This window comes from Neoarius graeffei, chromosome 19 (genome assembly GCF_027579695.1).
Source record: "Neoarius graeffei isolate fNeoGra1 chromosome 19, fNeoGra1.pri, whole genome shotgun sequence".
Taxonomy (NCBI): Eukaryota; Metazoa; Chordata; class Actinopteri; order Siluriformes; family Ariidae; genus Neoarius; species Neoarius graeffei.
The window spans coordinates 30389836-30409591 of NC_083587.1; the positions used below are offsets into that span (position 1 = coordinate 30389836).

Consider the following 19756-nt stretch of genomic DNA (forward strand, 5'->3'; position numbering starts at 1 on the left):
AACGCTAATAGAAATAATCCCTGGTTTCTGTTTGATGCGGTTATAAGATTGACTTGATCAGAGAGAAAAAAAAATCAATAGTCTACAGTCCTCTCAGAGTGATGGCTATGAATTCTCTAGAACTTTGATGGATGTAGGCACTGTAGCATGGACCACCTGTATCTTCTCTCTATTTGAAATAATTTCCCCCGAGGCCTTCAACAGCCTGGTAACTGCTTCCAAACCTACAACCTCCATATTAGATCCTATACCATCTAATCTTTTAAAGGAACTGTTTCTTGTTTTAATTAGTCTAACTCTTAATATTATCAATAAATCACTTTCCATCGTGCCATTGTGCCATCATCTTTTTAAAATGGTCCCATTATTAAACTACTGCTTAAAAAGCCTGACTTAGACCCACAAGCTCTGAACAACTGTAAACTAATTTCCAGGCTTCCTTTTATATCAAAATTATTTGAAAGGGCTGTCGCTGATTAACTGACTGCCTACCTGTCTGACAACAATCTTTTTGATAAATTTTAATCTGGCTTTTGATCCTGTCATTCCACAGAAACTACTTTGACCAGAGTAATCAATGAGCTGCTAATTACTGTTATGACTCCGATTTGATGTAGTTGTTGCTGCTTCTTAACTTGAACGTAGCTTTGACACCATTGACCACGGCATACTTATAAGTCACCTGGAGAGGGGAGGGTACTTTCATGGTTTCATCTCTAATTATATCTCTGAATTTTCTGAAGTAAAGTCTGGTGTACCTCAGGGATCAATCCTTGCCCCTATACATTTTTTTTTCCAAATAAAGTACCAGTCAAAAATTTGGACACACCTACTTATTCATAGGTTTTTCTGTATTTTGACTGTTTTCTTCATTGTACAACAATAGTGAAGACATCAAAACTATGAAATAACATCTGGACCATGTATAGAATTATGTGGTAAACAAAAAACCTGTTACCCCCCCCCCCCCCCCCCATGTTTCATATTTTAGATTCTTTAAAGTATCCAGCGTTTACCTTGATGATGCTTTACACACTATTAGCATTATCTTAACCAGCTTCATGAGGTAGTCACCTGGAATGCTTTTCAATTAACATGTGTGCCTCATCAAAAGTTAATTAGTGCAATTTATTGCCTTCTTAATGCATTTAAGATCAAACAGTAAATAGTAAATAACAAAAATACAGTCAATAGCCCTATTCCACAACTGTAGTAATCCATATTATGCCAAGAACTGCTCAACTAAGTAAAGAGAAATGACATCCATCATTACTTTAAGACCTGAAGGGTATTTTAATTCATAAAAATTAAGGAAAAAAAACCCACTTAATTAGAAGGTGTGTCCAAACTTTTGACTGGTACTCTATATACTTCCCATTGTTGACATCATTTGAAAATATGGTGTTACCTGATGACGCACTGCTATGTATATGTAGTTGTAAAACCAAATGAGCTTTCCCAACTCCTTAATTCAGAGGCATGCCTATCATTAATAAATGGATGGGTATGAACTTTTTTTCTGATAAATGATGATGAAACAGAACTACTGATTGTTAGACAGACAGATATGGACCCTCATGTGAGAATTTGAGATTTACCATTGATGAATACAGTATTGCTGAAAGTTCAACCCTCAAACATTTTGAAGTGATTTTTGATTCTCGTCTCACATTCCAGGTGCATGTCAAGGCTACTACCAAGGTAGCATTTTTTTCATCTTTGTACTATTGCAAAAATTCAATCTTTTCAATCTTTGCATGATGCTGAAATATTAATCCATGCATTTGTATCCTCCAGACTTGAGGTATTGTGCTACTAGAAGGCTTCAGCTTGTCCAGAATGGTGCAGCTAGAATCCTGACAAAAATGGAAACATATCGATCATATAACACCCATCCTAGCCTCTCTTCACTGGGTACCAATAAAACCTAGAGCTGATCTTAAGGTTGTTCTTTGAACTTATAAGGCTTTGCACCACCTTACTTAGCTGAGCTAATTACACCATACACACTAGTATGCCCTCTTCACCCTCTTGATGCTGTTCTCTTGGTCATTCCAGCAGTCAAGGAAAAAAAAATCAGCTGGTCAAAGAGTATTTGCTTACTGTGCACCTTATCACTGGAATGGCTCTCTGTTATATGTAAGAGAATCACGCTCAGTTGATTGATATTTTTAAATCACGACTTTAAACTCACCTTTACTCCCTTCACTACAGTCTACCCTAGAACTCTAGCAGGTCTAATCCCGTCAAATGCTCTTCATGTGGTTGTTTTATTTTAATTTTCATCCATTCATTTATTTTACTTGATTTTATTTATCCTTTATTTTTATCATTATGTTACTGTTTTATTTTAATTTTCATACATTTATTTTCCTTGATTTTATTTTTCCTTTATTTTTATTATGTTGTTGTTTTATTTTAATTTTCATCTATTTATTTATTTTCATTGATTTTATTTATCCCTTACTCCAAGTATGTTTTAATGTCATTTTATTGAAATTGCTATTAATTCTACATTGATGTGATTGCCTTATTTAATTTAAATTTTACATTTTTGCCTGCTGGCTTTACATTTTATGTATGTATTCTTTTATTTGTAAAGTGTATTGGCTCCATTTCATTTCAATTGTATGTATTTAAAGTGCAGAATCACCATGCAGCATGCATGCTGCATGGTGATTCTGCACTTTAAATACATACAATTGAAATTAAATTGAATTTATAGGATTTTTTATTTCTTAATTTATGAATATTTTTCATTATTTACAGCACATAAATTATGCTTTAATCTGTGAATTTGTTTAACATTTAGTCTCATCTCATCTCATTATCTCTAGCCGCTTTATCCTTCTACAGGGTCGCAGGCAAGCTGGAGCCTATCCCAGCTGACTACAGGCGAAAGGCGGGGTGCACCCTGGACAAGTCGCCAGGTCATCACAGGGCCGACACATAGACACAGACAACCATTCACACTCACATTCACACCTACGGTCAATTTAGATTCACCAGTTAACCTAACCTGCATGTCTTTGGACTGTGGGGGAAACCGGAGCACCCGGAGGAAACCCACGCGGACACGGGGAGAACATGCAAACTCCGCACAGAAAGGCCCTCGCCGGCCACGGGGCTCGAACCCGGACCTTCTTGCTGTGAGGCAACAGCGCTAACCACTACACCACCGTGCTGCCCTATTATTATTAGTAGTAGTAGTATTGATGTTATTGTTATTGTAAATTATACATAATAAATAAATGACAAAAAAGTATAATATCTCATCATCTCTAGCCGCTTTACACCCACATACAAACTCCACACAGAAAGGCCCTCGTCGGCCACGGGGCTCAAACCTGAACCTTCTTGCTGTGAGGTGACAGCACTAACCACTACACCACCGTGCTGCCCTATTATTATTAGTAGTAGTAGTAGTATTGATGTTATTGTTATTGTAAATTATTCATAATAAATAAATGACAAAAAAGTATAATATTTTTGTCTCATTTGTTTCACTGGGTTCTCTTTATCTACTTTTAGGACTTGTGTGAAAATCTGATGATGTTTTTGGTCATATTTATGCAGAAATATAGAAAATTCTAAAGGGTTCACAAACTTTCAAGCACCACTGTATTGTTGTTGTTATTGAAAATGAGTACATTTTATGTTTTGTACTTTAAACATGTCCTCTTGTATCATATCATATCATAGAGTTTTCATCTCAGTCAGCTGATATTCATTCATTCATTTATTTATTTGTTTATGTTTTAACATTTATTTTCTAAAGCTTTATTATTATTATTATTATTATTATTATTATTATTATTAATAATACTCTGATGTAGACGTAATGGCATGGTCCAGGAGAGGGTGGTGCTGGACGGACTCGGTGAGCTCCCCCTCTCTGTGTGGAGATGGTACGGGCCGAGCCGGCTGTCTGAGCCACTGGATGCTGCTCTCCCACTTCTCTCAGACTTAACGAGTGAAACAGTGGAATAATAATAATAATAATAATAATTTTAAAAAAAATCAAATCTTTCAATGGCGTCCAACTTCAACGACATAGTGAAGCAGGGCTACGTGAGGATCAGGAGTAAGAAACTGGGGGTAAGTTTGGGGTTTGTATCTCTGAGATTTGCTCACTGATGTTTGTGGCAGCATCTGGATGGAGAGCTGAACATGTTCCCGCAGAGGCTGAAATAAAGCCCAGCGTGTCGCGCGCATCCGGCTCTCACATGCACGCGGATTTCCTTCACTGACCAGAGAATGAAAGTAACAGTGTAAAGTGTTTTAGAGCGGCGTGTTTACTGCGAGTCCAGCTGTGTCTGCATCTGGGCTTAGGAGCTGTTTTATCTGAATGGTGCTGATGGGAAAGTGGCACACATTTTACCAAAATAACAGGCATGGGTCTTATTAATGGGTCTTATTATTAATGTGTTTTATTATTAATGTGTTTCATTACAACAGCTTTTTCTCATTAAAGCCTCACAGCGTCTTACTGTTTCTTTATTCACTTTGGATAGAAACTTATTTTGCTCACTTTTAGTCACTTGTTTTGCATTAAATCCTGCTTGGCTCTAATCTGTCTTCGTGTGTGTGTGTGTGTGTGTGTGTGTGTGTGTGAGAGAGAGAGAGAGAGAGAGAGATTGCTTGGTATGTACCAAGCTGAAACAGAGTATTAACATAGGGGAAATACTGAGCTGAAATGCTGTGATTAGTACTGGATCAGATAGAACAACACACAGCACACAACACAGCACAGCACACAGCACAACACACAGCACACAACACAGCACAACACACAGTACATAGCACAACACAACACAGCACAACACACAGCACATAGCACAACACAGCACACAACACAGCACATAGCACAACACACACACACACACACACACACACACACAGCACGCAACACAGCAGAGCACAGCACATAGCACAACATACAGCACACAGCAGAGTACAGCACACAGCACACAACACAGCACAACATACAGTATACAGCACAACACAGCACATAGCACATCACACCGCACAGAACACAGCACAACACACAGCACACAACACAGCAGAGCACAGCACATAGCACAACACACAGCACAGCACAACACACAGCAGAGTACAACACACAGCACATAGCACAACACACAGCACATAGCACAACACACAGCACAACACACAGCACATAGCACAGCATACAACACACAGCACATAGCACAACACACAGCACACAACACAGCAGAGCACAGCACATAGCACAACACAGCACACAACAAAGCAGAGCACAGCACATAGCACACAACACAGCACATAACACAGCACACAACACAGCACAACTCACAACACATAGCACGCAACACAGCACAGCTCACACAGCACATAGAACAGCACACAACACACAGCAGATAGCACAACACACAGCACAGCACAACACACAGCACATAGCACAACACACAGGACATAGAACAGCACACAACACAGCAGAGCACATCACATAGCACAACACACAGCACATAGCACAGAAGACAGCACATAGCACAACTCACAGCACACAACACAGCACACAACACAGCAGAGCATAGCACAGCACATAGCACAACACACAGGACATAGAACAGCACACAACACAGCAGAGCACATCACATAGCACAGCACATAGCACAGAAGACAGCACATAGCACAACTCACAGCACACAACACAGCAGAGCATAGCACAGCACATAGCACAACACACAGGACATAGAACAGCACACAACACAGCAGAGCACATCACAACACACAGCACATAGCACAGAAGACAGCACATAGCACACAACACAGCACATAGCACAGCACACAACACAGCAGAGCATAGCACAGCACATAGCACAACACACAGAACACAGCACAGCGCATAGCACAGCACAACACACAGCACATAGCATAGCACAACACACAGTACACAACACAGCAGAGCACAGCCAACACACAGCACATAGCACAACACACAGCACACAACCCAGCACAACACACAGCACACAACACAGCACAACACACTGCACACAGAACAACACACGACACACAGCACATAGCACAACACAGCACGCAACACAACACACAACACAGCACAACACACAGCATATAGAACAACACAGCATACAACACAGCAGAGCACAGCACATAGCACAACACACAGCACACAACACAGCACATAACACAACACATAGCACAACATACAGCACACAACACAGCACAACACACAGCATATAGAACAACACATAGCACAGCACAACACACAGCACGTAGTACAGCACACAGCACAACACACAGCACAGAGCACAACACAGCACACAACACAGCAGAGCACAGCACATAGCACACAACACAGCACATAACACAACACACAGCACAGCACATAGAACAGCACACAACACACAGCAGAGCACAACCCACAGCACAACACACAGCACAACACAGCACAACACACAGCACAACACACAGCACATAGCACAACACACTGCACACAACACAGCACAACACACAGTACATAGCACAACACACAGCACATAGCACAGCACACAACACAGCAGAGCACAGCACACAACACACAGCAGAGTACAACACAACACAGTACAACACACAGCACATAGCACAACATACAGCACACAACACAGCAGAGCACAACACACGGCACACAACACAGCACAACACACAGCATATAGCACAGCACATAGCACACAACACAGCACATAACACAGCACACAGCACAACACATAGAACAGCACACAACACACAGCAGAGCACAACACAAAGCACACAACACAGCACAACACACAGCACATAGCACAACACAGCACACAACACAGCACAACACACAGCACATAGCATAGCACAGCGCACAGCACAGCACACAGCACAACACAGGATAACACACAGCACAACACGGGGCACAGCGCAATACACAACACAGCACATAGCACAGCACAATATACAGCGCACAACACACAGCACAGCACAGTATACAACACACAGCACAACACACAGCACACGGCACAACACACAGCACACGACACAACACACAACAAAGTGCACAGCACAGCACACAGCACAACACAGGACAACACACAGCACAATGGACAGCACAACACACTGTACAATGCACATCCCACAGCACAACACAAACCAACAGGACAAAACACAACACACAGTATAACACACAGTACAAGACAACACACAGCACAACGCTTTGCACAACACACAGCACAAGACACAGTACAAGACAACACAACACACAGCACAATGCACAGCCCAACATGCAGCACAACACATAGTACAAGACAACACACAACACAATGCACAGCCCAACACGCAGCACAACACACAGCATAACACAAAACACAACACACAGCACAACACAAAATGCAGCACAACACTCAGTACAACATACAAAACAACACAGCACAACAGACAGTATAGCGCAACACAGCATAATACAGCACAACACGACAACACAAACAACGCACAGCACAACACACAGTACAACATACAGTACAACACACAGCACAACATGCAAGACAACACAGCACAACACACAACACAGCACAACACAAAATACAGCACAACACGCAGTACAACATACAACACATAGCACAACAGACAGCATAGCACAACAGACAGCATAACACAGCATACAGCACAACACACAGCACAACACAGGACAACACACAGCACATAACACAGCAAAGCACAATAGACAGCAAAACACACAGTACAACGCACATCCCACAGCACATAGTGCAGCACAACACAAACCAACAGTACAAGACAATACACAACATAACACACAGTACAAGACAACACACAGCACAATGCGTAACACAAAACACAACACACAGCACAACACACAGTACAACATACAAGACAACACACAGCACCATACATAACACAGCACACGGTACAACACACAGTACAACACACAGCACATAGCACAGTACAAGACAACACACAACACAACACACAGCATAACACACAGTACAAGACAACACACAACACAGCACACAGGAACACACACTACAAGACAACACACAGCCCAAGACACAGTACAAGACAATACACAACACACAGCCCAACACGCAGCACAACACACAGACCAAGACACAGCACAACACATAGTACAAGACAACACACAACACAACGTACAGCACAACACACAGTATAACACAATACACAACACACAGTACAACATACAAAACAACACGCAGCACAACACACATAGCACAACACAAAATACAGCACAGCACAGAGCACGCAGCACAACACACAGCACAGCACAGGACACAGCACAGAGCACACAGCACAACACACAGCACAGCACAACACACTGCACAACACAACACACTGCACAGCACAACACACAGCATACAGTACAACATACAGCACAACACAGCATATCAACACAACACACAGCACAACGCACAGCCCAACATGCAGCACAAGACACAGCACAACACGCAGCACAACGTGCAGCACAAGACACAGTACAAGACAACACGCAGCACAACATGCAGCACAACACAGAGTACAAGACAACACAACACACAGCACAGCACACATCCCAACACGCAGCACAACACATAGTACAAGACAACATGCAACACAACCCAGCATCGCACAAAACACAACAGACAGGATAACACAACACACAGTAAAAGACCACACACATAACACAGCACACAGCACAACACAGCATACAGCACAACACAGCACACAGTACAGCACACAACACACAGCACACAACACACAGCACATAGCACAGCACAACGCACAGTACAAGACAACACAACACACAGCATAACACACAGTACAAGACAACATGCAGCACAACACACAGCATGCAGCATAACACACAGAATACCACACAGCATACAGCACACCACACCACACAGCACACAGCACAACGCACAGCATACAGCACAATGGACAGCACAGGACACATCACACAGCACAACACACAGCATAATACACCTCACATAGCACAACACACAGCACAACAAACAGCACAACACACAGCACAGCACAAAACACAGCACAAGACACAGCATAACACACAGCACAACACATAGTACAAGACAACACACAACACAATGTGCAGCATAACACACAGCATAACACAAAACAACACGCAGCACAACACAACACAGTACAAGACAATACACAGCACAACATACAAAACAACATACAGCACAACATGCAAGACAACACAGCACACATCACAACACACAGCACAACACAAAACACAGCACAACACACAGTAGAAGACAACACACAGCACAACACATAGCACAACGCAAAACACAGCACAACACACGGTAGAAGACAACACACATCACAACACACAGCACAACACAACACAAAACACAGCACAACACACAGTAGAAGACAACACCCAGCACAACACATAGCACAACATACAAAACAACATACAGCACAACATGCAAGACAGCACAGCATGCTGCACAACACACAGCACAACACAAAACACAGCACAACACACAGTACAACATACAAAACAACACATAGCACAGCAAACAGCACAACATACATAACAACATACAGCACAACATGCAAGACAACACAGCACGCAGCACAACACACAGCACAACACGTAGCACAACATACAGCATAACATGCAACACAACACACAGCACACAATACAGAGCACAACATAATAGAACGCACAGCACAACACAACATAACACAACAGACAACACAACACACAGCACAAGACCCAACACACAACACAACCTTTATTTCTATCTTTATTGCTCACTTTCTTATTTGCTTTCTTTTTAGTTCCTTTCCTAACTTAAACACTCTCTCCATCTCACTTCATTTGTGTTTATTTTTTCTGTCTGTCTATTACCCAGTTTCTTTCTTTCTTTCTTGCTTGCTTTTAATACAACCCCGATTCCAAAAAAGTTGGGACAAAGTACAAATTGTAAATAAAAACGGAATGCAATGATGTGGAAGTTTCAAAATTCCATATTTTATTCAGAACAGAACATAGATGACATATCAAATGTTTAAACTGAGAAAATGTATCATTTAAAGAAAAAAATTAGGCGATTTTAAATTTCATGACAACAACACATCTCAAAAAAGTTGGGACAAGGCCATGTTTACCACTGTGAGACATCCCCTTTTCTCTTTACAACAGTCTGTAAACGTCTGGGGACTGAGGAGACAAGTTGCTCAAGTTTAAGGATAGGAATGTTAACCCATTCTTGTCTAATGTAGGATTCTAGTTGCTCAGCTGTCTTAGGTCTTTTTTGTCGTATCTTCCATTTTATGATGAGCCAAATGTTTTCTATGGGTGAAAGATCTGGACTGCAGCCTGGCCAGTTCAGTACCCGGACCCTTCTTCTATGCAGCCATGATGCTGTAATTGATGCAGTATGTGGTTTGGCATTGTCATGTTGGAAAATGCAAGGTCTTCCCTGAAAGAGATGTCGTCTGGATGGGAGCATATGTTGCTCTAGAACCTGGATATAACTTTCAGCATTGATGGTGTCTTTCCAGATGTGTAAGCTTCCAATGCCACACGCACTAATGCAACCCCATACCATCAGAGATGCAGGCTTCTGAACTGAGCGCTGATAACAACTTGGGTCGTCCTTCTCCTTTTTAGTCCGAATGACACGGTGTCACTGAGTTCCATAAAGAACTTCACATTTTGATTCGTCTGACCACAGAACAGTTTTCCACTTTGCCACAGTCCATTTTAAATGAGCCTTGGCCCAGAGAAGATGTCTGCGCTTCTGGATCATGTTTAGATACGGCTTCTTCTTTGAACTATAGAGTTTTAGCTGGCAACGGCAGATGGCACGGTGAATTGTGTTCACAGATAATGTTCTCTGGAAATATTCCTGAGCCCATTTTGTGATTTCCAATACAGAAGCATGCCTGTATGTGATGCAGTGCTGTCTAAGGGCCCGAAGATCACGGGCACCCAGTATGGTTTTCCGGCCTTGACCCTTACGCACAGAGATTCTTCCAGATTCTCTGAATCTTTTGATGATATTATGCACTATAGATGATGATATGTTCAAACTCTTTGCAATTTTACACTGTCGAACTCCTTTCTGATATTGCTCCACTATTTGTCGGCACAGAATTAGGGGGATTGGTGATCCTCTTCCCATCTTTACTTCTGAGAGCCGCTGCCACTCCAAGATGCTCTTTTTATACCCAGTCATGTTAATGACCTATTGCCAATTGACCTAACGAGTTGCAATTTGGTCCTCCAGCTGTTCCTTTTTTGTACCTTTAACTTTTCCAGCCTCTTATTGCCCCTGTCCCAACTTTTTTGAGATGTGTTGCTGTCATGAAATTTCAAATGAGCCAATATTTGGCATGAAATTTCAAAATGTCTCACTTTCGACATTTGATATGTTGTCTATGTTCTATTGTGAATACAATATCAGTTTTTGAGATTTGTAAATTATTGCATCCCATTTTTATTTACAATTTGTACTTTGTCCCAATTTTTTGGAATCGGGGTTGTACAGTACCTTCCCCATCTCTTTTCATTTGTTTCTTTATTGATTATCTTTTTCCTTTCCTCATTTGGTTGTTTGCTTACATGGATCCCTAATTGAAATGTGTGCAGACTTTATTGATTTATATTTGTATATTTCCTTCGACTCAGTTCTGATATTCTTTAACAGGTCAAGCTGAATGAGCCATTTCAGTCAGTACACACACTTTTCCACTCCTCCGTTTTAGTGCTGATTAGGGATGTATGATGTGGCACTCGTATCACACCATACACTCTACATTATAGACCCTTGTGCTCTTGTTTTGCTAACAGGCACCAACAAGGGCCTTTATTAGTTCACTCATTTGTGAAAAAAGGATGAAAAAAAACCTGATACAAAATCATTTCAATCAGTTACAATGAGTAACATAGTTGTTTTCAGTGTACTGATAGCTATAGAGAAGTGGCTCATTGTGCTTTTATGTACACAATAACATCATATCATAACATTATATCCACCATGTCCAGACTTAGTGTTGATTATTTATTGCATGATCAGGTGTGGGGTGGCACGGTGGTGTAGTGGTTAGCGCTGTCGCCTCACAGCAAGAAGGTCCGGGTTCAAGCCCCGTGGCCAGCGAGGGCCTTTCTGTGTGGAGTTTGCATGTTGTCCGCGTGGGTTTCCTCTGGTTTCCCCCACAGTCCAAAGACATGCAAGTTAGATTAACTGGTGACTCTAAATTGACTGTAGGTGTGAATGGTTGTCTGTGTCTATGTGTCAGCCCTGTGATGACCTGGCGACTTGTCCAGGGTGTACCCCGCCTTTTGCCCGTAGTCAGCTGGGATAGGCTCCAGCTTGCCTGCGACCCTGTAGAACAGGATAAAGTGGCTAGAGATAATGAGATGAGATGAGATGAACTTGTTCACAGACCTGGCTTCAAACTTGTGTATCTCTTCTATTCAAAACATGCAATCACATTAACTTGTTTTAATCCGATGAAATACCCCAAATCTGAATGTATCAGATATCTACAGAGGCTAAACTCAGCTTAGTCATGTTAATCCAGCTTTATGCAGCTTTCTCTCCAGCCTGACCCACATGCAATGTCCATTTCATTACTTTGCTGTAAAAGAGGATGCTCTATATTCATGCCACAGATGGATGCATAGAAGACATTTATAGTCTGCAAAGTTGTATAATAAAAATGTCAGAGCAAGGGGGGGAACCCACGATGGCATCTTCAATAGCACGAATATATCCTTGGGTCAGTTTCACTAACGAACATGACACGTGTAAAAAAAAAAATAAAAAATCCTTTTTCTGTCACTGAGACATCTGAGTGACTTTGATGCTCATTCATTATTAATGGAGAATAAGTGAGTGAGGCAGGGATTGTGGGATAGAGAGTGGTAAACATAGAAAAACAAAGAAAAACAGGTTTAAACTTTATGCAAATTACAAATGGAAGCTGTGTTGCTTTGCAAATTGCTGGTTTGTAAGTGTAAACAAATGTGAATCGAATAGAAGCCAGGAGTCAAACAAACTGAAGGGAGATTTAAAAAAGCAAGGAAGGACGGGTCCAATGAGAGAGAACCGGTGGGGGGGGGGGGGGGGGGGGGGGGTTCAATGGAACAATTTATTTTTGTTGCATAAACACTTCAAGACAGAATATAAAGACCAGTTTTAGATGCAACACCAACAGCAGTGTATCTTTCGTATAGTATTATGTCAACTTTCTTGTAGTCTCCCCTCTATGACACTTTTAATGGTTGAGTCCAGTCATGGTAGCCATTCTGTATCAAGCAAGTAGAGATGAGAATTCTCATTCAGTTAAGCTACGGTCACATTACAGCTTGCGATGCTTTGCGATGGGTTATTGACGAAAATGAGGTGTTTGGGTGGCGATGCATGGCGATATACATATGAGCTAAAAGTTATGGTCACACAGCAGACGAACACTTGACTGTCATGCCTTCGTGCACTTGAGCAGCCACGCTCGCTCATAGTACCCAGTCGTTATAGGAAACACCTGATGCTGATTTGAGCGCAATCAGCACGTGCATATAAGGACACAGAGATTTTGCGAAGTATTATCATTATCACTGTCATGTTTGTTTCTAGCCATGTTCATGACTCTGCTTTTGGTTTCATTTGTATTTTGTTTTTGTAAATATCACGCCTGCTAATAAACACTTTTCTAGTGCTTGGATCTGTCTACCGCCGCATACCTGACACAATACTTCAAAATCTCTGTGAAAACAGCGTCCATATATGTGCATGCTGATTGCACTCAAATCAGCATCAGGTGTTTCCCATAATGACTGGGTCCCAAGCGCGCACACAACATGCTCTGACGGATCCCCAAATGTAAATTCACTTTTTAAGTCTTGGTGAAGCTTAGGCTCTGCCGAGCTGCTGTGTTAATGAAGCTCCTGCAAGCATCAGGGACATGGATTCGATACAAATACATCTCAAGAGGCTCAGCAAAGGTTCCCCGAGCTTCAGGAAGTATTCCCAACCCCATCTGCGAGTATTCACTGCTTAATTTGCCGACAAAAACATCACCACCAGATTTCAGTGCGTGCACTGAAATTTTTCGGGACAGTTTTCACCACTCATGAGGCGGAGACACAACAACAACAACAACAAACTCACGAACCTCGGCGAACATTTGCCATGTATTGCACGATTGGTGGCAATGTTACCAATTTTTCATTGCCAAGCATTCGCAAACCCATCACGAACTGTAGTGTGACCAGGGCCTTAGATGAACAAGTACTTTTTGTTCAGTTCATTTAAAAGATTCATTCCAGAAAGACTGATATGTTGCAGTTTGTTCCACCGAATCATGTTTCATGATTCAGTCATAAATTATTTTTTTGCTGTCAAACTTTAAATTACTAAAATAGTAGCCTAATCAGCCTAATCATTATATGTTTTAAATGTATCATTACCTTACTGTAAAATGCACCTTATGCTAAAATAAATTATTGGCCACTATTTTCAAGACAATATATGGAAGTATCCTGGATTTTCAGTAACTACAAAATACATTATGTATGCTGTTTTGTGAAATCATTTGAATCACTTTTATTCCATAGCTCTTTTAAGTATTACAGAAAATGATCACAGATCGTGGGATTTATGTAGACAGCGTCCTATGTGCTTGCTCCACTGTGCTCGCTGAAATGCTAAACAACTGCAAACAACAGACGCTAATTAACTGGTTCATTCATTCTCTAATAGCACTTCTGGATAAGGATAAGACTAATAGGCTATGTAGTCGTAACCGTATCTAGTTCTCGATCATCTAAATCTCTTCCTCTTGCTCCAGGCTCCTACGGTCATTTGCAGTTGCTTGATTGACATGTAAGTGAGCCAGTCAGTCTTTGGTTGCAATCTGTACAATCGACAAACAAAGATGACAACAACCAAACCCATGTTTAGCATTTTATTTATTTATTTATTGCCAGAGAAGCTTATATAGATATGCACTGTTCTTGCTTACATTATATATTATGTATATTATGTTTGGCTTGTATACCTTTCAAAACAACAACAACAACAACAACAGATGTTTTCCAGCAGTAAACGTGAGTTAACCACAAGCAGTTAGAAGGAAGCTTCTAATGTTAGGCTACACTTAATAGCTACAGGAATTATGATCAAAATATCCATGACTTAAACCAATAAATTTACTCACTTTGAGGGTTTTTTTTCCCCATAAATCATCAACATAATACAAAATGCAGGTGTGATTAGAGCCCCCATTAGCTAACCAGGCTAGCTAGCTACTTTCTTAGTAATAGCTGAGTTAAGTCACAGCCTAAAAAAATGACAGGGAATGCTGTTACAGGAAAATACAACCCCAATTCCAAAAAAGTTGGGGTGCTGTGTGAACTGTAAATAAGAACAGAATGCAATAATTTGTAAATCATGTAAACCTTATATTTCATTGAAAATAGTACAAAGACAACATGTCAAATATTGAAACAGAGAAATTTTATTGTTTTTTGAAAAATATATGTTCATTTTGAATTTGATTACATCAATACGTTTCAAAAAAGTTGGGACGGGGCAACAAAAGACTGAAAAAGTTGTGTAATGCTAACCCCCCATTTAGTTAATTGGCAACAGGTCAGTCACATGATTGGATATAAAAAGAGCATCCCAGAGAGGCGGAGTCTCTCAGAAGTAAAGATGGGGATGGGTTCATCACTCTGTGAGAGACTGCATGGGCAAACTTCAAGAATTTAAGAATAACGTTCCTCAATGTAAAATTGCAAAGAATTTGGGGATCACATTATCTATAGTACATGATATCATTAAAAGATTCAGAGAATCTGGAGAAATCTCTGTATGCAAGAGACAAGGCTGAAAACTGACACTGGATGCCTGTGATCTTCAGGCCCTCAGGCGGCACTGCATTAAAAACAGACACGTGTCTGTAGTGGAAATCACTGTATGGGCTCAGGAACACTTCAGAAAACCATCGTCTGTGAAAACAGTTCATTACTGCATCCACAAAGCAAGTTAAAACCAGATATAAACAATATCCAGAAACACCGCCACCTTCTCTGGGCCCGAGCTCTTTAACAATGGACTGAGGTGAAGTGAAAAATTGTCCTGAGGTCTGACAAATCAAAAGTAGAAATTCTTTTTAAAAATCATGGACCTCCAGGCTAAAGAGGAGAGGGACCATCCGGCTTGTTATGAGTGCACAGTTCAAAAGCCAGCATCTGTGATGGTATGAGGGTGCATTAGTGCACATGACATGGGCAGCTTGTACATTCGGGAAGGCTTCATTAATGCTGAATGACAGACACACGTTTCAGAGCAATATGCTGCCATCCAGACAAAATCTTTTTCAGGGAAGGCCTTCCTTCTTTCAGCAAGACAATGCCAAACCGCTTTCTGCACATATTAAAACTGCATGGCTCTGTGGTAAAAGAGTCTGGGTGCTAAACTGGTCTGCCTGCAGTCCAGACTTCTCTCATTTAAAATATTTGGCACATTATGAAGTGCAAAATGTGACAACGGAGACCCCGAACTGTTGAGCAACTGAAACTGTATATCAGGCGAGAATGGGAAAACATTTTTCTTTCAAAACTACAGCAGTTGATCTCCTCAGTCCCCAAACATTTACAGAGTGTTGTTAAAAGTAGAGGTGATGCAGCACAGTGGTAAACATGCCCTTGTCCCAACTTTTTTGAAATGCGTTGCTGACATCAAATTCAAACTGAGCATATATTTTTCAAAAAACAATCAAATTTCTCAGTTTCTCCATTTGATATGTTGTCTTTGTACTATTTTCAATGAAATATAGGGTTTTGGGGGCAGCACGGTGGTGTAGTGGTTAGCGTTGTTGCCTCACAGCAAGAAGGTCCAGGTTCGAGCCCCGTGGCCGGCAAGGGCCTTTCTGTGCGGAGTTTGCATGTTCTCCCCGTGTCCGCGTGGGTTTCCTCTGGGTGCTCCGGTTTCCCCCACAGTCCAAAGACATGCAGGTTAGGTTAACTGGTGACTCTAAATTGACCGTAGGTGTGAATGTGAGTGTGAATGGTTGTCTGTGTCTATGTGTCAGCCCTGTGATGACCTGGCGACTTGTCCAGGGTGTACCCCGCCTTTCGCCCGTAGTCAGCTGGGATAGGCTCCAGCTTGCCTGCGACCCTGTAGAACAGGATAAAGCAGCTAGAGATAATGAGATGAGATGAGATATAGGGTTTCCATGATTTGCAAATTATCACATTCTGTTTTTATTTACAGTTTGGCCCAATTTTTTTTTGGAATTGAGGTTGTAGTTAATGATGGGGTGACGTGAAAGTTACCCTTATCACCCTAAAGTCGACTCTTTTCCAATAACAGGAGTATGTTTTTCCACAAGCAAAGAACCACGTTATACGTTTTTCTGTTTATAGTTACAGTTAATGTTGTGGAATGAGTTAGGTCATGTTATCTCTTATGGTATAACAGCGCTAAAGAATTGTTCCTTCAATGTCTTCTATTTTTTTCTCTCTATTGAAGTTACTCAGACAAAAAACAAACTCCTCCATCCTGAAAACATCGAGGAACAACTTTACCTCGAACTGTTAGAAAGCAAGGGCTCTTGCTGCAGCCTGTAGGATTGGATGTGGGCTGGGCCGAGTTGAATGTCCAACCCAACCCACGTCCAGCCATGTAACAACTAAGGATACACCCTAACCCAAACCCTCATCTTAACCGTAACCCTTGTACATCATAGCCCCCATATATGGTGAGTTTGTGACATCTCTCTCTGCCCACATCCAGTCCCGCAGGCTTCAGCGAGACATACTATACTTGGAAAGCACTGATACTGGAGACTTTCAGAAAGTAAGTTCATTGTTAGTATAGAAATGATAACATACATATTGCATAGAGCACTTTGATTTAATGCGGTGTTAAATCAGAATTATTCATGAATAACTATATTGATCATCTTCGTTTTGGACATCGATCCTCCATGTACTTCATGTATAAGAACTGGGAAAGATGAGAAAGTTTCCATTGTGCCATGAAGTGTTGAAAATGTTCATGTGTCACCATTTTATTTGAAGAGTGGTTGGAGTTTATACGTATATAATATTAGCTAGCATTAGTAAAAAAACAAAACAAAAAAAAAACCCTGTGTTTATGTTAAGTGTAGCACTTTTTGTTCAATATTCCACAGAACTATATGTAGGCTGGACAGTTTATCACTTGTAAATCATCAGAAACTGAATTTTCGACACTCTGAGGTTTATAGAAATGTTGGATGGTGGCTTTTCTAGTTCTTTCTCTCATTCTCTCTACCCTGTCCATTTCTTTCTCATAGCTCTCATTTTCTAGTTCTCTCACACCCCCTTGCTTTTTCTCTGTATCCTTCTATTGTTTTCTCTCTTATTCTGTTTGCCTCTCTACGTCTATTTCTCTCTCTTTTTTTCTGTATTTTTCCCTCTCTGATCTTGTTTCCTCTCATTCTCTGTCTTCTGTTTGTTACCCTGCCTCACTCTTACTGTCTCTCTGCCTCTTGGTCTTTTCTCTATTGCATTATCTTTCTCATATCTCTTTCACTTGTCCCCTTTACTCTCTCTCTCTCTCTCTCTCTCTGAAAGTGCCTTAATAAGACATTGAGCCACAATGTAGCCACAATCAGTGCTTCAGTGCACCTTGACATAGATTATACACGCCTCTGGAACTACTATAACAATCGTCGTCGGCTGTCCATCACTAGCGATGATGACTGGTTTATTAGGATGTGCAGAAATGCAGATGGGCTGCGAAGCCTGCACCAGAGTGACAGAGTTGCCTGCATCGGCGGCACAAACAGCCCGGCCGAGCCGCCATGGAATGTCTGGCCTCGTGAGCTCTCGTACACTATTCTCCTCTCCTAACGAAGCACCTTGCACAGTAAGGTAAGACAAACAATGTCGTGCCCCCATCGTGTTGTCTCTTTGGACCTCCAGGCCTGATGCCAAGTGGTGCACAAAAGTGTCACAGACCTGACGGGTATGGAAGTTGCCCTGCACTGACAAATGACTTGCCAAGTGATGCCATCCGTTGGCCATTTGAGTGGCTCTTCTGCATACCATCAGGTGGTGTGCCATTGACCCTGTTGGGTTCATCTGCCACATTGCCCCGAAAAGCACCCTGCTGCCAGCACCTTATTGGTGCTGTACTATTTAACCCATAGCTGGAACCCAGGCAGGTGCTACCACTCCGGGTCAGAGCGGACCTGGGAGCAATGGTGATTAAGGGGTAACTCCACTTTCCCCGATATTCAAGTCCTCCTGGACCTGAGACTCACCACCGGTTGCAGTTGAAAGTCATACCCAGGACTAATTATAACAATAAAAACTGTTCTTCCAAAAGATTTTCCCTCAGCTGTTGTTTTGATGACGGCGTTGGTGAGTGCTGTCTAACGTCACTCCAAAATCTCTCATTGGTGTTCATTTAGGTTAAGATCTGGCAACTGTGAAGGCCATGACATATAATTTACATCATTTTCATGCTCATCAAATTCACTGAGCCTGCATAACCTGTGCTTGGGAGCGGAGTCATCCTGGAAGAGACCACTCCCATCATCGTTTCATTATAGGGCGAAGGTGATTAGTCAAGAAGGTTCCAGCACAGTATTCAGGACTGCACAGTTCTTGTGATGAACCTCGCACATGCACACATACACATATGGCAAAGGATGACTCATCTGACCCGATCACATTTTTTTTTTTAATCTCTGTGTAGACCACTGC

The 19756-nt window shown here is 41.5% G+C and overlaps 1 protein-coding gene across 2 annotated transcripts in view; it reads left to right on the forward strand.

The window, feature by feature from the left end:
- Nucleotides 1-4032: 4032 nt before the first annotated feature.
- Nucleotides 4033-19756, forward strand: part of dok6 (docking protein 6) — a 141103-nt gene continuing 125379 nt past the window's right edge. For both annotated transcript variants that reach the window (XM_060899985.1, XM_060899984.1), the window contains exon 1: nucleotides 4033-4098. In XM_060899985.1, the coding sequence (XP_060755968.1) occupies nucleotides 4033-4098 (66 nt within the window). The remainder of the gene's footprint in view (nucleotides 4099-19756) is intronic.